We start from the raw sequence: 19,821 nt of genomic DNA, 5'->3' as shown, positions 1-19,821 counted from the left end.
ATCATCTACTAATAACACTGACAAGATCCCCCTTGATATAAATAAGGGTCAGTCTGTCAGTCCCGCATATTTGACATCTACTGGAACTTGGAGCCTTGTGGCAGCTGTCACTTAAGTCTGGATTTGTTGGAAACTTAGGACACCAAGATCTCTTGATTTTAAGACTTGGGTTTTGAAGACTGCAAAATGTCATGTTAGACTTCGCTACGTCAGAAAATTATCAGATAGCTCTAGTGAAGACAACATGGCAGTAAACCTGCCCTTTTTAAACAAAACTTCAAAGCCAGTTAGTCAGGGTTGTGCAGTGCCCCTGCATATGCACCCCAAGAAATGGTGCATATACTCCCCTATGGACTATGAAGGGCCACCAAGTTGATCAGAGAGATGGAGCACTTCTTCCATGAGGAATGGCTGAGAGAATTGGGATTGTTCAGCCAGGAGAAGAGAAGGCTTCAGGGGTGTCCTAACTGCGGCTTTCCCTGAAGGGAGCCTACAAAACATTTAACCTGAAGGGAGCCTACAAAAAATATGGAGTTGCTACTTACAAGGGCCTGGAGAGATAGGGCAACAGGGGATGCTTCCCACTGACAGAGAGTAGGTTCATATAGAATATTGGGAAGAAATTCTTGGCTGTGAGGGTGGTGAGGCTGTGACACAGGTTGCCCAGAGCAGCTGTGGCTGCCCCATCCCCGGAAGTCTTCAAGGACAGGCTGAACAGGGCAACCTGGTCTAGTGGAAGGTGTCCCTGGCCATGGAATGAGGGTTGGAATGTGATGAGCTTTGAAGTCCCTTCCAACTCAGGCTATTCTATGCTTCTGTGATGCGCAAGAGACTCCACAAAGCAGTGTTTGAGCCCCCACTGACCTTCACCATGGCATTGCAGCACAGTGGGAGCTCTGTCTTGTGAGCAGGATGGCAATATTAACAATGAAGGGTGCTTGGGCTCACAAGGCTGCCCCTCTTCTATCTGTCCTGGTTCAACATCAGTCTTGCTTCTACATCTCATCGTATCCCCCAGTCTGGGACATACCCTCTGTTTTCCCACCAGCATGTGACTCCCACCAATTGCTAAATAGGGCTATACCATCAAAGACACTATTTAGCACCACTGCACATTCAAACTCCATTTAAGACTGGGATTAACTCAACTGCCTGACATTTTTTACAAGGTTAACTTGTTTCCACTGAGGTATATTCATTCTGCTATGCACTATTTAAGAAAAGACACATTCTGTCAAAACTAATTCACCACCACTAGTTGCTCTTTCTTTACATTAGTAGAATACAATTTTAGACTGAAATGTCGTCATTCTTCAATAGTTTCTTGATGGTATTTATGATCTGTGAGCTGCTCAAAACCATAAATGAATTCTTCTCTTTTTTTTCTTAGCCCACTTGCTGGTATTTACAACAGAAAAGAAAGTTTAAATATATACATAACACATGAAAACACACAGTGAGAATTAGATCTGTATTCCGTATAATGAAACTGTGTTGTATTCCAGTAGTACATTATGCTCTGTAGAATGCAGAACAAGTTCAGAGACTACACATCAACTAATGGATAGATTACAGGAAGACATGAAGAGGACTAACAGAGACTTTCATGATGATACAAAAATAATTTATTTGACTGCATGGCATTCACTGGAGTTCAAACGTGTTTTTGCACAAGCTGTGAATGTTGGCTTTGTTTCTAACTTGCCTTTTCTACTCCTCAGTGAGATTACTGAAAACACTTGTTACAAGGACAAGATTCAAAACACAAAGATTGTGATTATTTTCCAAGAAAAATGTCTCAGACTACACCCTTGGAGACTTCAGAATACCACAGCTCTGGGTTAGTCTTTCACACTGCTTACTTTCAGGGGATCTGAAAAACAGTGGTATTGACAAAAGCCTCACAATCACATCCTCAGCCCCATTCCGGGAACTAGAGGGACTCTTTCAGAGAAGTATCCTGGCCTTCTGCCATAAACACTCTTGCTTTTCTGGTAGGTTGTATTATGTGTCTTCTGACTTATATTTTTATAAGAATCTCCTCAATGTACCAAATAAATGCCAAAATGCAGTCTCAGTAGCTGTATTATTTTCCAGCAATCCTATATAGGGAGGGTCATTTGTAAATACAAACCGAAAATCACAGTGTAAGAAATAACTAAAGGGAAGACTCAAATAACAAACAAAAAGATGGAATGGGAGTGAATGGTAAGAATCAGAGAGAAACACCTGGCTCCACATCACACAGGATATTGAAGTTGTGTGTCTGAGACTCCCAAAGTCATTTGTCCGCTACTTCCTACTGGCAACAGAGGGGACAAGGACAAATTGGCAGCATGGTAGGGAGCAGAAAAGTGTTGCAGTCAGGGGAACACACACACCACTACAACTTTTTCCTCCTTGCTTTTACTCTTCAGGAAGTTTGACTCTCCAACAATTGCTATGAAGAATAGTCTTGAGTGTGGAGCAGGTTTTCTTCCACTGGCCTGTTTCCCCTGTAAAAAAAACTTGAGAGGATATATAGCCCTAGCTCTACTTCTGTTCCAGTCTCTATTTCCTGCTCCTCCCCTTCTGAACTGCCCTTTGGACAGTGGCTTTCTAATTTTTTTCCACAGAAAACTAAATGGAGAAAGAAAGAAGCAGCAAAGAGTTGCTATCAAACACTAGCATAGCATCCAGCTTCTTGACAGAGACAAGGGCATAAAGCATGCCTAAAACTTACCTTTTGAAAGGAAGACGGTGGGTGAAAAAGCAAACCTTTTCAAAATTCTGTTTCATAAACCATTTAGATTTTCAAAGAAAACATAGATGCAACATCTTTCTTCCCTGAGCAACTATTTTCATGTGTAATTGCTCTGTTGGTATCAACTAACTAATTTAACTCTTACAATTCAAAATCTAAAATTACAAAAACAGAGACAAGTAAATAGAGTCATTTAGCTCTATTTTCCTCCTGTTTTCCAAGAAGAATGTAGTTACGGCTGCTCATCTCCCAGACTACTCAGTCTCCTTTCTACTGGCACAGGAAAAAAACACAAGAGCCTTTCACTACAGACTTTTATGTTATTCGGTGCATATTGACAAAAACTATAGACCAGGCTAAAATGCCTTAAGACTTCTCTTATCCCAAGGTGGATGAAGAATTACGCAACAGGTTATGAATTACCCAAACTTTGGCAGTTAGAAGCTGTGCCAGCTAGTCACCTTCTATGCAACTGCTGACACAATCTTTAAGTTACATTGATACCTTACAAAAAATATTTTCTAAATGACACAAACAACTGCCTTACAGTAATAATTTGGATCTGGATTTGCACCGGGAAACGAATACATTTCTGAGCTTTATTTGGAATAAATACAGAAAGAGTGTCACTGTCTCTTTGACAGAGATTTGAAACCTCACATCTTATTCATAGTGCACGACTAATAAAGGTATGTGAATGGATTTAGTACTCACTCATTGAGGGTATCTCTCTGACCACAGAACTGCCCATAGCTGTCAGTTGGATAAATCACTTTCCTGGGGTCCCCATGCACCCAAGCTGCAAAATACACAATACCTCTTAAGATACTAGTCAACTGTTCATAGTTAATGATTAAAATTAGCTAGTATGAAAATGTATCACTTCTAAAGTACCATTTTATACTTTATAGATCAACACTGAAGAGTACTGATTAGCAGATTTCCTAATGAAATATTAAAATGCAAAGCACACTAAGTTCTATCAAGATTAAACTGTAAGAAAGCAATCCAATGCTCCAAGTCCCTTCCAGTCTGACCTTGAACACTTCCAGGGATGGGGCAGCCACAGCTTCTCTGGGCAACCAGGGCCAGGACCTCACCACCCTCACAGGGAAAAATTTCTTCCTGATCTCTAGCCTAACTCTGCCTTCTGTTAGTTTACAAGCCGTTTCTCTGTGCCCTGTCACTCCTGTTCTTGTGCAAAGTTCCTCTCCAGCTCTCTTGGAGACCATTTAGGCCCTGGAAGGAGCTCTAAGGTCTCTCAGAGCCTTCCCTTCTCCACACTGAACAACCCCAACTTGTCAGCTTGCCTCCATAGCAGAGGTGCTCCAGTCCTCAGAGCACTCCTCCTCTGAACTGTCTCCACTATGTCAATGTCCTTCTGGTGCTGGGGGCCCCAGAGCCAGATGCAGGAGTGCAGATGGGGTCTGACAAGAGCGGCAGAATCCCCTCCATTGACCTGCTGACCGCACTTCTTTCAACACAGCCCAGGATACATTTGGCTTTCTGGGCTGCAAGTGTACGTGGCTGGCTCACGCCCAAACCTTATCAATCCGCATTGCCAATTCCTTCTCCTCAGGGCTCCTCTCAACCCAAATTGTTTTTCTCTAGCTTCTGCTACCTGAAATTTTCCATCACAGTTACTTTATGATTGCAAACTTTCCAAACCATGTCATTTTTTTAAAACACACCTAATTTTGAGGGTTTTTTTTATCAGTAAACACATGGCTTTGAACTTCTCCCTAATTACCTGCAGAAAAGCAGCTCTTCAGAGAAAGACCTTGGGGCCCTGGGGGACAACAAGCTTTCTCTGAGCCAGCAGTTTATGCTCAGGGCCAAGAGGCTGATGGGATCCTGCGGTGCTTCAGGAAGAGCATTTCCAGCAGGTCAGGGAGGGATCTTGCCCCTCTGCTTAGTCCTGTGAAGCACCTCTGGAGTGCTTGCTCTGGGCTCATCGGGACAAGAGGAACATGGAGCCCCTGGAGCGGGGTCAGCAGAGGCTGCAGAGCTGAGGAAGGGCCTGGAGCATCTCCGCGCCCAGGAAAGGCTGAGGGCTCTGGGGCTGTTCAGCCTAGAGAGGAGCCCCAGCTGAGAGGGGCCCTCAGTCCTGTCTGTCACCATCTGCAGGGAGGGGGCAAAGCATGAACCAGGCACTGCTCTGGGGCCCAGCAATGGCAACAGAGAAATGGGCAGGGACTGAGCCCAGGAAGTTCCATCTGAACATGAGGAAGAACTTCTTCCCTGCGCAGTGATTGTGCACTTGAACAGATTGCCCAAACAGCCTCCTTCACAGGGGATATTCCAGAATCATCTGGACACAATCCTGTGCCATATGCTCTGAGATGACCCTTCTGAGCAAGGATGTTAGACCAGATGACCCACTGCGATCCCTTACAGCCTCACCCAGTCTGTGTTTCTGTGAATTACAATAGATACTGAATGTTAATTCATTACTTGCTTCTGTGAAAGGCATCACTTATTGATTGGAAAGCTTTGCACTAATATTAGCAAAAGGGACATCTCAATAAAAAATTCCAACATTCACAAAGCTGCTTCCCATCTACATGAAAAGGCATTACTATACCTCTATTTACTTACCCACAACTCCTAATGCAATGTAACCCAGAATGATAACTATGAAGATCACACAGCAAATAATATCTGTGCAGTGCCTAGGGGCAAGAAACACTTTTTAAAAATAAGGTCTTTCATATGACCCTTCAAAACCACTGATTGTCATATGGTATTTTAACATCTGAGTAAGATATCTGCATGAGCACTTTGCAGAAATTTTAGTCACAAACTCACGTTTGAGGTGTAAGGTCCTGTTTTTGCAGTAAGACCAGCAAATAAATGTGTATGCTTTTTTCGCTGTAGACAACGGAACATATTGAAGAACAGATTTAAATACTGTTGAAACAAGTAATACCTTACAACACTGAACCCATGAGATCACTTACCATACAAGTGATGATATAAGTGGCAAGACATACTACAGGACATCTGCCTCAGAATTCATTTTTAGAATCTGCCATTCTTTCTATTTTCCAATCCATGTTTCCTCTTACAGAGAAACATTTTTAACATAAAAGAGATAAAGGGAACAGATTTTTTAAACAACTGGAGAACTTGAAATATGTTTCCAAGTGTGGACACTTCTTTAGAGAGGAACAGCTTTATCATCTCACTGAAATAAACTTTTGGTGAGGTCGAGGTGGCACAGGATCCAGGGTCAATATGATAGTAACCTAAGATAGGACAACCGCTCAAAATTGAAGAAGCAATGCTAAAACAATGCTTCTCATTTCCCCATCCTCCATTCACAAGCAGTTCTGACACCACTCAAGCTTGGCTTGATACACTGGCAATAACATAAAGATACTCCACAAATTAGGACGAACTCCCTAAACAAGTATTTCTATTTATTTCTAAAATTATTAGCTTTCAGAGAGGAAGAACTACATCCTGCATAGACAAGGATAGTGTGTTTGTGTTCAGATGATAGTATGACAAGTCTGTAGTGTGCTTCTCTGTCATAAATTTTCTCCTGAGAATGGTAAAACTGAAGTAACTTGTGGTTCTCTAATTTGTTCTTCTCAGTAACAGCACTAAATGCTAGTTTAGAACTTAGCTTTCTACATCTGGAAAAACACTGAAAAATTGCCCATGATTAAAAGTTGGACTTGATGATCTTGGAGGTATTTTTCAACCTTAATGATTCTGTGATTTCCTTAGATGCTTTCTGAGCAATTTCACTCTGCTTGTAAACTAATGAATCTTCTAAGTGGTAACATGCTTTCATGTACATTTCATAAAACTAAGGGAAGTCAAGTCAGATTGTTCTGTTAGGTGGCTGTGTCACAAAGAGGTGTATCAGAACTACTACACATGTTAGACGGCAGATACTAGCCAGTGCAAGGCACACAGACTTGGCATTCAAACTAAAAGGACTTAAGAGAACACAGCTTAATACTCCCTAGTAATCATCCATCCCCAAGGGTAGTAAAGATGGTGGTCTGGATTTAGAAGACTTGCAGAATCAAATTCACAAGTTTTGCTGAAAAAATTTTTAACTTCTGTTCACCAAAAGAATTTTACAGAGTGAGCTATGATATTTACCTGTTATGAATAGGTCCTCTGAACTTCGGGTCAAATTTCCTTGGTTCACCTGCATTTAAAATAAAACAGTATAAAAGCATGTCATTATGTAAAATAAAATCTGTCCAGAGGGGGATGTTAACACCAGCCTTTGAAGAGCATCTTCCATATATTAATATTTAATCATTTTTCTTAAAATCATTTCATATGGGCAATACCAGTAATTCACCAATAAAATTACCTAGGTTTTGTATATGAGATTAAAGCTTTTTTTCTTCCAACTTAAAAATATTGAGGGCCTCATATTTACCACGTAATAAGTTACCTTTAATGTACATCCTATCCCTATGCCTATGCACAGGCTCACAATGTATTTGAGAGACAAGGATTATGCCTCCCAGTCACATGCCAAGTGTGTCTGACAGTGAGTAAATGAACCCACCTCTCTGCAGTTACAGGCTAAGAGCTTCTGATTTTTCTCCAGAATCATAGAATGTTAAAGGGTTACAAGGGACCTTAAATATAATCTAGTCCCAACACCTCCTGCCATGGGCAGGGACACCTCTTCCTAGACCGGGTTGTTCAGAGCCCCATCCAACCTGCCCTTGAACACTGCAAGGGTTGGGGCATCCACAGTGTCCTGGGCAATCTGTCTTTCATGCGGCTATCCTGGTTAGCACAGTTCCAACTGATTCACTCAACACATAAAAAAACCCCATATTAAAAACCCACCAAATACTAACCCACCAACCGGTGCTTCCCATGGGGACCTGAATAAGAGAAATTAAAGTACGATCTCACTTGGTAAAGAGTAATAAAAAATTACAGTCAAATCAAAATTTTCAAGATTGGGCTACTGTATGAAGAGAAACAAGCAGCTTTTCATTCAGCAGACCAGAATTTGGATTTTTCCTTTTGAAGCTAGCTATTCAGCTTTAGGGGACTTTTTCCTTACAAAGTTCAGTGATTGTGAAGATTTACTGAACAAAACTCTGTGCAATGAAAATTACTCCTTCATTCAAATGTCAAAGCTACAACACAAATTACTGCTTCAGAGTGCTTTTTCACTGCTTTCTTAAGGATTTCCTCCTCTGAATATCCCTGGTATTACATGGTGCTACCAGCCTAAATTTCCTCCCCTGGGCCCCAAAGAAAAATATTTATTTTTCTCAATTAGAGAACAAGTCAGCAACTTCGCAAAAGCAGAATTTGCTTATTAACTACATGCCAGACTTTGTTCTTGGTTTGTATCAGGAAAACCTTATCAAAACACACACACACCAGTACAATAAACACAGCAGTTAATAAAATCCTATTTGCCCTTCATCTGAGGTACTCAGATCCACCTTAGCAAGCTCCTGCAACAAAAATATCTTAATACAGAAGAGACCAAAAAATTAAAACTTTAGAGAAGTGATGTATGACAGCAATGCTGGGGAGTGGAATAAGCTATGCTGTCATGCATGGTCAGGAAAGCAAATGTACCACACACAATACCTAATGCTGGGCCAACACCTGTATATTGAATGAACAATTTTGAACAGAAATTCCTACAAAACAAATATTTCTACTACAAAATAATTCACCACCAGAACAAAACCATATGTAACATCACACCCCATAGACAAGTTCTGGCTTTAAGGCACACTGAAGCTGAACTTTTGTTCTTTTCTCTTACAGGACCTGTTGAGCACAAAAGAACAGCCACACCAGATCACACAAAAAAATCCACCGAATCCACACCCTGAATGCTATAAGGAGCCATATCTGAGGAGGAATGCAACACCAAGGCAAACACTATAGTATTTCCCCAACACTGATATTACAGAGACTTCCAACTGCATTTTTCTTAACTAAAAGTTAAAAGTTAAAAGTTAAAAGTACTGACTTTGCATTTAATAGCTCTGAGTGAATTTCTTTTTCATTCATTGAAAAATTGAGATTCAAGGAATCTCTATTTACCTTGCATATACTTTAGCAATCTGCAATGCTCTACATCACAGAGTACTACAAGTAATCAAACATTGAAGTACTACCTCCTTTTATCTGTTTTAAGCTTGCAATCAATCCGTTTATAACTGTAGTGTGTAACACCACAGCATGTTCTGCTAACAAAAGTGTTACAAATTATTATACTCAAATGTCCTGGTCTCCTCAAACGTTTCTTGTACATAAGCCATTTCATAGTTTTGGTCATGCTTATATTCCTTTTCTTACCCTTTACAGTGCTACTACAGATCACTAGAAAAGGAGGGGCCAGAATGGCACAGGATATTCACCACGAACATTGGATGTGATTTATATAATCCCATAATGACTCCTTCTATCTGACTTCAGTCCATTTCTAATAATTCTAACAGTCTTCTTGCTTTTATGGGCAAACATTTTGATTGTGTCACCCATTAAGACTCCAAGTTCTCACTCTTGAATTTTAGTAGTTAGCTCAATCCCACTACTGGAGGAGTCTAGTCTCCAAAGTTATTCAATGTTCTCCTTAAAAATTAGAACAATTAAGTAGAATGAACATTTTGAAACTGTGCAGGTAACAAGTATTAAAATACCTCTGGAGACAGAGGTATTTATCAAAAAGGATTTTTATAAACAACACTTCAAAGTGAATTTTGTAAAGTAACAGAAGTTGTAAAGACAAACTCTATTCAGGAATCCATAAAGAACAACTGATTTCAAAAACACTGTTGAGAAGAATCCTAAAGGATTACAGCACACTACAAAGAGAGAATGAGTCAGTCGAGCAATGTCTGCAAAAAAAGAACCACTCTTTCAAGATGTACAAGCATGATTGAAAAAGTCACTATTCCTTGTGCTTGGGGACATGTGAGGCCTCAAATGAATAACTATTTCTAGATCATGGCACTAGAATTTCAGAAGATACAAACAAATTAGAAAGAGTAGTGGGACTTATTAGAAAGAAGATACTAGTAGGTTTACAGAAAGCAGTAAATGAATGCAACTTCAATGCCTGTGATTAAGCAAAGGAGCACAAAATAACAGTCTTCAATCACCATGCAAAATTTACAATGATCAGTAGTTCTGTCTCCTCTACCAGTTAGATAACCTAACCTCAGTTGCAGCAAGGATGATTTAGATTAGGCATTAGGAAATCTTTCAGGACACAATCATATACTGAAACACACGCTGGAATTTTCATCACACTAAGTTTTTAAGAAAGGATTATACAAATATCACTTGAGGACAGGAAAATGTAACATCTCAGCACACAGAGAACCGAATGGATCTAATAAATAAGAGGATAAAAACAAAGCACTACAGGAAGGGAGATCTAATTCAAATGGAGACTCTCATCTACAACAAGCCAGAAGACAGATGCTGAGAAATAGAAGTAACAGCTACTAACAGCTGTAAAATTATTGCAGTACTGCAAGTTCCTGCCAAGAACTGTTCCTCACACCAGCAGTCTGTATGCTTATGGTGGCACAGTGTAGGGCAACATGGCTCAAACTACCCCCTCTGTTACTGAGCTCTTGGTATAAATTCATTACAGAATATGGTAAGAAACAGTAACAACATTCTAAGTTCAAAATACACTTGTATTCACTGTCAGAGTTAGTCTGGATCCCTGGAACACTTGTTACAGCTGATCACAACTGTGATCAGTTTCATGGAACAGAAAAAAAAGAAAAATGCCATTTGTTTAATCTAATTTTTCTAGCTTAATTCTAAATTAAATTCAAATTCTTTACTTTATTACTACTATTCTTTAAAAATTCAGAAGATGTTTTGGGGGGGTGAGGTGGGAATTATTTATGTTTCTAGTATCTACATTGCTCCTGGTAAAAGCAAACCACTTCCCCAGGTATAAAAGCCCAAATATATTTAGAAAGCAAATTCCAAGCTTTAGGAGTCTGGTAGGCATAAGGAGGAAAGCAATGGTGAGGGGGGACTTACACCTTTCGCTAAGATTAAAAACTGGGATTATATTTTTTCTTTGCAGATGAGACAGATCTATTTTACAGGCTGCCTTATAATACAAAACTTGTGTATCTTGAAGTAAAATATCATTACCAGAAATAACTGACAAGGTATTTACAAATTCTGACTCCAAATAGCATATTAAGTTAATTGTTACACTTTATCACTGTAATTATCAGTGTATTATCACTGTAATAATTTTAAAGAGCAACTCTAAATTACTCACCTAAAGTAAAAATCGACAATATACACACGTAAACTTACCTTTGATGTGCAATTTAAATAAACTTGCAAATGACATGCAGGAAAAAATTACAATATTGCTAATAACTGAAGAAGTTACAGGAAACCATTTGAGCCTGCATTCAAGCCCATTTAAGTCCATTGAAATTACATAGTTGAAATATGTCAGATTTAGATCAGGTGTTTTGAATTGTTCTAAGAAAGCAAGTAAATTACCATGTTTTCCATAGTAGTTTTCTTCATCTCTATCCATGTTACTGTACCTGGATCAGTTGTGTAAGCTGTCTGTGTGAGATACCATCTGCGTACTTCTGTGTTGCTAGCTAGCACACTTACCCCAGCAAGCAGAGATACACAAAAATACTATTTAAATAGATTTAAAAATAAAGCTGATTGTCAAGGACTTCTCCAACTAGAACAGAAATTCACAAAGTAGGCAGGCCTTTCTCTGAATAGAGAGTTATCACTCAGTGCCTTGTCCACCTACCCAAGCCAGTCTGTACAAAGAGGAATGACTCTTATCAGCTTGTACTCACCTACACTGCACATGCAAAAAGGGAAACAGCTGCACCTTCCCGCATATGAGAGAATATAACCCCAAAAAAATCCTGATGATTTGCTAACTGAAAATAAGGTAAAACATTCTTGGCTACATTTCTGTAGCCTGTGCTACTGTGACAGTAAATAGTCTTTACATGCAACAGATGGCCACATCTTTCCTCCTCTAGACATATGACTAGCACCCCAAAGTTCAAGTCATATAAGTCTAAAATGTAAACTGTCTGTTGTATACTGCATTTCCAATCTTGTCAAGTGGAAATCTATCTGTAGAAGTAGTCATAATTTACTAAATTATTTCTTACTAGTATGTACTTTTTGTATTTCTGCACAGCACGAAAGTGCAGAACAGAAGAGGTAACGCTAGAAGGTCTCAGCATTGTTACATTGATACTGTAATGTTTTTATAGTGAAACGAAGTACAAGGCATTATACTCAGTATGTGAATCTGAAAGCCTGAGGCAATCTCTCCTTTGAAGCCACAAAGGAACAGAATCTATATGTGGTGATCCTAACCAGAATGAAATTTCCATTCTCTGTGGAATATGACTAAAGAGCCAATTGTAGAATTTTGCAATGAAAAATGTGTACACTTGCATATGCACTCCTGTGATACTGTACAAGACACGGCTGAACTACAAGCTGGAACGACAAAAACAACACTTTTAAGTCAGCCCTGTCACTGCATAGTACGCAATGACAAAGAAGAATAATCTCATATGATGTTTAACCAATGATGCCTGTGATATGAAGTCAAAGCCCATTTTGTTATTAGAGAACTTAGCAGCAATGTTCTAATGTTTACTTACCAAATCAGATATTTAGTATAACCAGTATCAGGCAACCAAACATTGAAGATGTAGACTGATCTCCTGCAAAATATTAACTGTTGACTGAACCCTGGTGCTTAACTACCTCCCAAGACTTCCTGTCATTCTTAGGCATACAGGAAAAAAAAAAAAGAAATGCGTGAGGCCAAATGACTGATTTTACTGTGCCCCCATTCAAGTTTGCACCTCTGTGAAAGGCTGCTTCACGAAATCTCAATATAGTAAAGGAACAGAAGGCACTGAACAGACAGTGCTAAGCAAAAATGCACACTAACTAACATGCATCTGGTCAGCAATATATTACTCAACTCCAATAAAATGCTATTTCTGGTTTGATAACTATTCATTTCTTCAGGTTTCTTCCCTGGTGCTTGGTCAACAATTACACATGCCAGTGACTAGAACAGGTACAGCTTTTTAAGAAAATAGTGTTTTTATTACCAAGCCATTGGATCTGCATGTAGGCACTGCTCCCCTCTACTGGAGAACATCAGTCAGTTCAAGTAATTCAAAATATTGCTAGAAAAGGCCTCAGCAATAGTAAGGCCTCCGCGTACTCAAGCTGCTAATTGAATGCTCAAAGATGCAAGTGCACAAGACAACAAATTAGGCTGCTAACAAATGCACAGGGTGTAGTAGGATTGAAAGAGGTTCATCCCAGTTAAGTTTCTCTAAAAAAAAATCACATTAAGATTTTGATTCTTTTGATCTGTTCTCAGTAGGATAATAAACAAATCCCAACACAAGTTCCTGCAAAACTGATCTATCCCTTTCAGAAGCAGAAACTTCTTGAACTTATATAAAAGCCTAAAATTTTCAAAGTTTACAGTCTTAATTTTGCAAAGAATCCAAATAAATATTTGAAATGTATTGTTTAGTGGTAGTCAATTTAATTATACTTAGAAGATTTTTTAAGGCAAACTTAAGGTACATTTTAAGCCCCATGCGATATTCCTTATGCAGACACAGCCTAATAATCCTAATGATGTAAAATAATACGTTATTACTGTAAGACACATGTGTTGAAGCAGTCTAATAAGTCAAAAGGTTGACATTAATACAAAAACATCTCTTTCAGTAAGTCTTGTACTTGGTTTACTGGCATGCTGGGGCTTTTTTCCTCTTTGAAAGATTCAGGTATAACATTTCTTATATCATTTGTTGCATATAGGAAAAACCTTATAAAATAAGGGCCTTGTTACCTTTGTAAAATCATGGCTCAGGCCTGCTACTTTGGCTAAGAAAAAAAGGACTATGGGAAAGTGACTCAGCTGAATTGGAGGTAGAAAAACAATTTATATAACCATTACATGTTCACATCATAGTTTATGGTGGTTGGTTGGATTACGTTTGTTACATTTGAAAACTATGTAACCGATAATGAGTTAACTGCTTAAAAAGGCCTGCTTTTTGCAATTACGAGACTCTCCTTTGCACCTGCCTGGGGACCCTGCATCGCTTTGCTTCATACAATCATGCACACATAAATTGCAACTATAACAAAAACACACTTATGATTCCTCTCCTGTGTAATATATCATACTAAATGGTAGCTGCCTTTGAAATATCTTTTATGCACCAGTATAAGTTTCTGGGCTGCCATTATACTACGGATACTGACTAATGACTTGCAAAAAATGGAAGGGTGAAGAGGAATGGTAGATGAGATAAACAAGTCACCTCGTCACTTAGCTGTCCTTTTCTTTACAAAGCTGCAAAGACAGAGATCTCAACGTGCAAGTCAGTTTCCACCCACAGTCCAAATTTCAAAAGTGACTGTTGCTGACTTACAGTGAAGCTGAGAGCATTCAGCACTGCTCACAAACCAAGTGCCACTGCTGCAAGTCTTATCAAAGGACAGAATAAAGGAAGAGGGGGTAAAAAACACAGTGAAAGGCAAGGGTTTACGGTTTCAAGCAGACCAAACTACTATGAACTATTTAGTTTTACCCATCATGCAGATTCCTTTGTTTCCCAAGAAGTCCAGGGCATATGCACAACATAAAGAGAATTGGCCAGGAATCCTGAGGTCAGTGATCGTTCAGTGGAGAAAGCTGACCGTTTTTCTACTGTGGGTCAAAAACCAAGCACTAATTCAAACTCTAAAAATACAATTATTATCATTGCAGTCTCCTAATTAGCCATGTAGCTGAAAAAGTATTATGTCATAGGCACAAGACAAAGTGAACGACAACATGTCGTACTCCCAGATGACTATCAGTCCAAAGATTGTGCAATATTTTTTCCTGAAGGTGACTGTACAATTAACATGCTGTCCATGTTCACTTAACATTAGAAAAAACATGACCAGCATGATGTCAAAGGTCCACATCTAACATTCTCCTAATATTAGTGACAGTACAGGCTATTAGGCTGGTATTGAAACATACCAGTTGTCAAACAATTACCCTCAGAAAGGGGACTGAAAATGTATACCGTTAATGTATTACAAGCAAATTATCAATGAACTGCTATTCTACCATGCAATCAAAAACATTAATAGCTAGTGGAACTTTTACAGTTCTCTGAACAACAAAAAATATTCTCAGCAGTTTGGGTCACATACAGCTCTTCATTACAGTTTCCATTTGAATGCACTTATTAGCTGTTCCCTCAAATTCTTCTTTGGAGCTGAAATTGTCTGTTCTTTTTTTCCCCAGCTTCCATTTCTTATTCTTGTTCTGCGGCTAATGCAGCAACAAGTTTCACAGAATATCCAAGCAAAGACACAGCTACCAAGATACTTCTGAAATGGTGTGATGTGTGGGAAGAGTACTTCTCTGCAAACTCAACTATTCTGCAAGACATTTTTTTCAAAGTGAGGTTGGGCCCAGGAGACTGGGTGAACTCTAGAACAAAGCAAGTTCTGTCTGTTAGTTATGTTTGATGCAACTGTTTTGTAAAATATTTCCTTTTCCCCATGCTTTGATGTATTAATGCAGTTAGGAAGGGCTCGTGATCTTGGAACACACTCTCATGCTTTAGAAAAAACAGCACCTAAAATACAACCTTGACAATGCTTTATCCAGAAAAAGGAGTATTTTGAAATAATCAGATGCTTTCTACCAAGGATCAGAAAATGCCAGTTTTCTGTTTCTAGTTTGCTTTACTCCAGCTGATCCAGAACAGCAGTTAACAATATTTTCTCCTAGCAGAGTCTCTAACCCCAAATGGTTTATACCATAACATATCATGGTAACTTTTTCTAGTTATTCTTATGCAGTAAAATGCTGCATGCAGATACCGTACCAAGACCTTTTCAATAAATCATTAAAATATCGCTTTTATAATCTCAGAGGGAGGGTGTTAACTTCAGCATCTACCATTTATAATCATAACACAGCACTGTTGCTGCTGGGAAAAGAAGTGCAACTATACATGTTTTTTTTACATATAAAGATGCCAGGTGGATGAAACAAGAGCTGGATTATTCTGGACTTTGTGTACACCATCTATATGCCACTATTTTATTTGTACAAATGCATTAATTACTTTGGAAGCATGAGAACAGTCAGACTCACAACCTTATGAATAAACTAGTGTCTAATTCACAAAAGCCACGTTGAAACTGCAGTAATCAGAGCCTTGTCCGCAATGCATAATTGTGAAGATGCGTCTTTCTCTGCATACCAAGGCCTTTTCTAATAGCTGCATATTAAACCAAGAATGGTCAATGGTTGCCTGTATTTGTTTAATGAGTTGGCTTTTTTTTTTAAAGCTAGATATCAAAATCCTAATGCAACATGTTAGTGAAATGTCCAGTATAAAATAAACATAGCTATCACATGTCTCAAGTTGTTCCATAATTCCAAAATTTGTCAGTCAGTATTACGGACACAATTCTCAGAATGCTAAGATAAGGTTCTATCCTTTCTCTCCCCTCCTTCCTGCACAGCCTTTTTAAACATTTAAAAATGCAGCTTGTGTCTTGAAGACAATGAATTGTCAGGAGTCCAAATTTTAAAGACAATTACCTCTGTTTTATTTCCCCTTATGGTTCTTCATGTCTCGGGGACTCTCTGCCTGGTATGCACTATCCTGTTACTGATGTAGTACGGATGTATGACACTTCCACTTCAGCAGGAAGTGCCTGCTGAGCACATTCAGAAACTGGCAAATTCACTTTTACAATTAGGACCCCACTTTTAAGAGGAACTGTATTCCTGCAGGTAAACATAGGAATTTGAACATAATTTTTACACAATTACAGAATGTATTGAGTTGGAAGGGACCCTCAAGGATCATCAAGTCCAACACCCCACATAGCACCATCCCCAAGAGTCATATCACGTGCCCAAGAGTATTGTCCAAATGTTTCTGAACTGTGTCAGGCTTGGTGCTGTGAACCTTTTCCCAATAGCCACGCTAAACCTCCCCTAAAATGACTTCAGGCCATTCCTTCAGGTCCTGTCACTGGGTACCAGAGAGAAGAGATCAGTGTCTGCCCCTTCTCCTCCCAGCATGAGGAACTTGTAGACTGCCATGAAATCTCCCCTCACTCTCCTCTTTTCAAGGCTGAACAGACCAAGTGACCTCAGAGGCCCTTCATACAGCTTCCCCTCAAGGCCCTTCACCATTTCTGATGCCCTTCTTTGGATGCTCTCTAAGAGCTTAATATCTTTCTCATATTGTGGTAACCAAAACACACAATACTCAAGGTGAAGTCGACCAGGTGCGGAGCAGAGTGGCACAATCCTTCCCTTGCTCAGCGGGTGGAGCTGGGCCTGATGCACCCCAGGCACAGTCAGCTCCCCTGGCTCCAGAGCTGACTCATACTTCAACTTTCTGTCAACCAGCATCCCAGGATGTTTTCCACAGCACTGCTTTCCAGCATCTCATGCTCCAGTCTGTCTCTACATCCAGGGTTGCCAATTCCAGGTGTAGAATCTGGCATTTGCCCTTGTCAAACTTCATATGGTTGGTGATTGCCCAGTCCTCTAGCTTGTCTTCTGGTTTTTCATTAAGCAACAACAAAACCCCCAACACTACTATTACAAAATTGAATGAGTCTGGTACCGAAATCAAATGGAAGGTGTAAAATAAATAAGATAACCTTTTGCTCCAGAACAAGTTATGACCTATTGTTAAGGATAAAGCAGACTATTAATAGCCTTTCACAATTCATTTTTGGGACTAACAAAATTTATACCACTAAACCTTTAGCACAAGGTTCAAATTCCACAAAAAGTTTACATCTTGTGGACTCTGACCTTTGATAATTATTATCATTTTCTGTAAGATGAACTCTTGGTCCTACACAATTAATTACTCCAAAATGCAGACAATTCACAGATTTGTCACTATTTTTCATTAAGAACTAAAAACAAATAACAATTTTAAATTGTCTTTTACTTCCTATTGATTTTTATACTAAGAAATATTTACTGAAAACCTATTTAGAGCTATTTAGAACTTTCCATTTAAAACTTATGTTGCAAATTTAAGATTTCTTTTTGATGCAAACAGAATACTGGAAGTGGCATTACAAATTATGTTTTCCCTTCTATTGAAGTAGAAGCATATGAATAAGAGCTTTGTAGCTTAGGCCAGTTCAAAACCAGAAAAATTAAACGAGAGTATTCTGTAAAAGAAGTATATACACAAAGTTCTGCTTTTAAATATAACATTAAGAAATTACCATTTCTTTTTTTTAAATTGTAAGCCAAACATACTGATTCACTCAAGACAAACTGCTGCCTCTCACCCTTTGTTTTTCAATAGAATATACAAATGTCCACTCCCACAGTCGTTTATTCTGAGGGAAAGGGGGCCACAAATTTATGAAGTATGGTCTTACAAAGTAGCTCAAAGTCTCTGGGAAAATTGTCTCTACAATTAAATGCACAGTTTTCAGGAACTCTTAGCCCTATGGTCTATGAGAATCTGGCATGGGAGCTGCACTCAACTACGATGGCTGATTACTAGAGAAGACAGAAAACTGCCACAGACATTTCTTTTATGAAAAATCCTCTTAGGATTTTTCCTGCTGAAGCTGAGAAGTTCAGCAACCAGACATAAACAATAGGTTATCTGCCGCTGTGGAATGTAACAGGTCTGCCTGGATTGGCCCAGTTTGGATGTTTGGAGTTGGTGACCAATCCAGAACTGAGATCTCTCAGACACAGTCCGAGAGAGCTGGTTTGTTATTCATTCTTTACTTTTCTTAGGTAGCTAGCAGCTTCTGGAAACTCTCCCTTTCCTTTTCTTTTAGTATAGTTTTAATAGATGTTTATATCATAACGTAATAAATCAAGCCTTCTGATCATGGAGCCCATCTCGTCTCTTCCTTCACCCCTTCACAACCGTCAACAGAAAACCACCCAGAAAATATCCCTATATAGCTTGGAGAATTAGTAAAATTTTAATCTGTTTCTTTAACAAGTCCCTGGATGCCATTATTGTATGATCAGCTGTTGCAACACATTTTCTGTGGGTGTCGCCACCATTCTCCTTGCATTCCATCTCTGAAATAAAACCATTCTTTTGCTTAGAGAGATTGAAAAACTGGAAGCAGAGCAAGACATTTTCTGCCCTAGTTCAGGTCTACGCCTCAGGCATGCCCGTTTGGTGCACATCTGAGTGAGAGAAGCGCTAATGCCAAGCCCTATGAGCTCTCTGTTCTGCCCCAGGCCTGGGTTCAGCACAGCCACGGGACGTCCTCCGTCAGCCGTCTCTGGAGAAGCTCCGGAGCAGCGCCGCGAGGAGGCCTCAGCCAGGGCTGATCCCCGAGCCGCAGCTCGGCCGCGCCCTCGCCACGCACAGCCCAGGCAGCTTCGCGCTCCTGCCCGATGCCACGGAGCCGTCCGACCCTACTCAGCCCACGCGGCCTGACTGCTCCGCCCGCAGCACCGGCCCAGCGTCAGCTCTGCGGGCCGGCCGCCGGCTGGAGCAGCCCCGGGCTCGCTCGGACCTGCTGGCATTGCTGAGCGCCGTACAATAGGCCCAGCACTGGCAGCCCAGCTCCCAAGGCAAACCTTGATCTGGCAGCAGGATGGTTACATAGAGAGTGACTAATTAATTTTTTTTAAAGAACAATGTAACAGAAGTCCAAGCATATTTAACATTAGTAAAACTTTTTCCCTCAAAAGAATATTCTCCACAACAGCTGAAGGGTTGTTTCACTCAAACATTACTGAATACCAACAGATCATGTCTGTAGAGCAGTGTCTGGTAAATTACCCTACATAAAGCTGCACAATTTAACATATGATATGTTGATAGTTCAAGGCACTTCCAAAGCTCAAAAATGTCTTATTTTGCCTTTAAAAAGGGCGTTCTTCGAAGAAGCACCCACAGTTTCACTGAAAGTCCCACTGCCCAAATGCGTGACCAACTTTTGCACATGGTTACTAGTACGCACTATGCTATTAGAATACAGAAATAAAACCGTTCAGATGG

The 19,821-nt window shown here is 39.6% G+C and overlaps 1 protein-coding gene across 2 annotated transcripts in view; it reads right to left on the bottom strand.

Moving 5' to 3' along the window:
- Window positions 1–19,821, bottom strand: part of SLC44A5 (solute carrier family 44 member 5) — a 67,944-nt gene that overhangs the window by 30,578 nt on the left and 17,545 nt on the right. Inside the window, exons 2-4 of one of the 2 annotated variants that reach the window (XM_030953250.1) lie at window positions 6,863–6,911; window positions 5,342–5,415; window positions 3,458–3,542 (exon numbers count right to left, since the gene is read on the bottom strand). In XM_030953250.1, coding sequence (XP_030809110.1) covers window positions 3,458–3,542; window positions 5,342–5,415; window positions 6,863–6,911 — 208 coding nt within the window. The remainder of the gene's footprint in view (window positions 1–3,457; window positions 3,543–5,341; window positions 5,416–6,862; window positions 6,912–19,821) is intronic. The other variant, XM_030953251.1, reaches the window with a different exon arrangement.

This window comes from Camarhynchus parvulus, chromosome 8 (assembly GCF_901933205.1).
Source record: "Camarhynchus parvulus chromosome 8, STF_HiC, whole genome shotgun sequence".
In the NCBI taxonomy this organism is placed as follows: Eukaryota; Metazoa; Chordata; class Aves; order Passeriformes; family Thraupidae; genus Camarhynchus; species Camarhynchus parvulus.
This window is presented reverse-complemented; position numbering and strand designations above follow the sequence as displayed.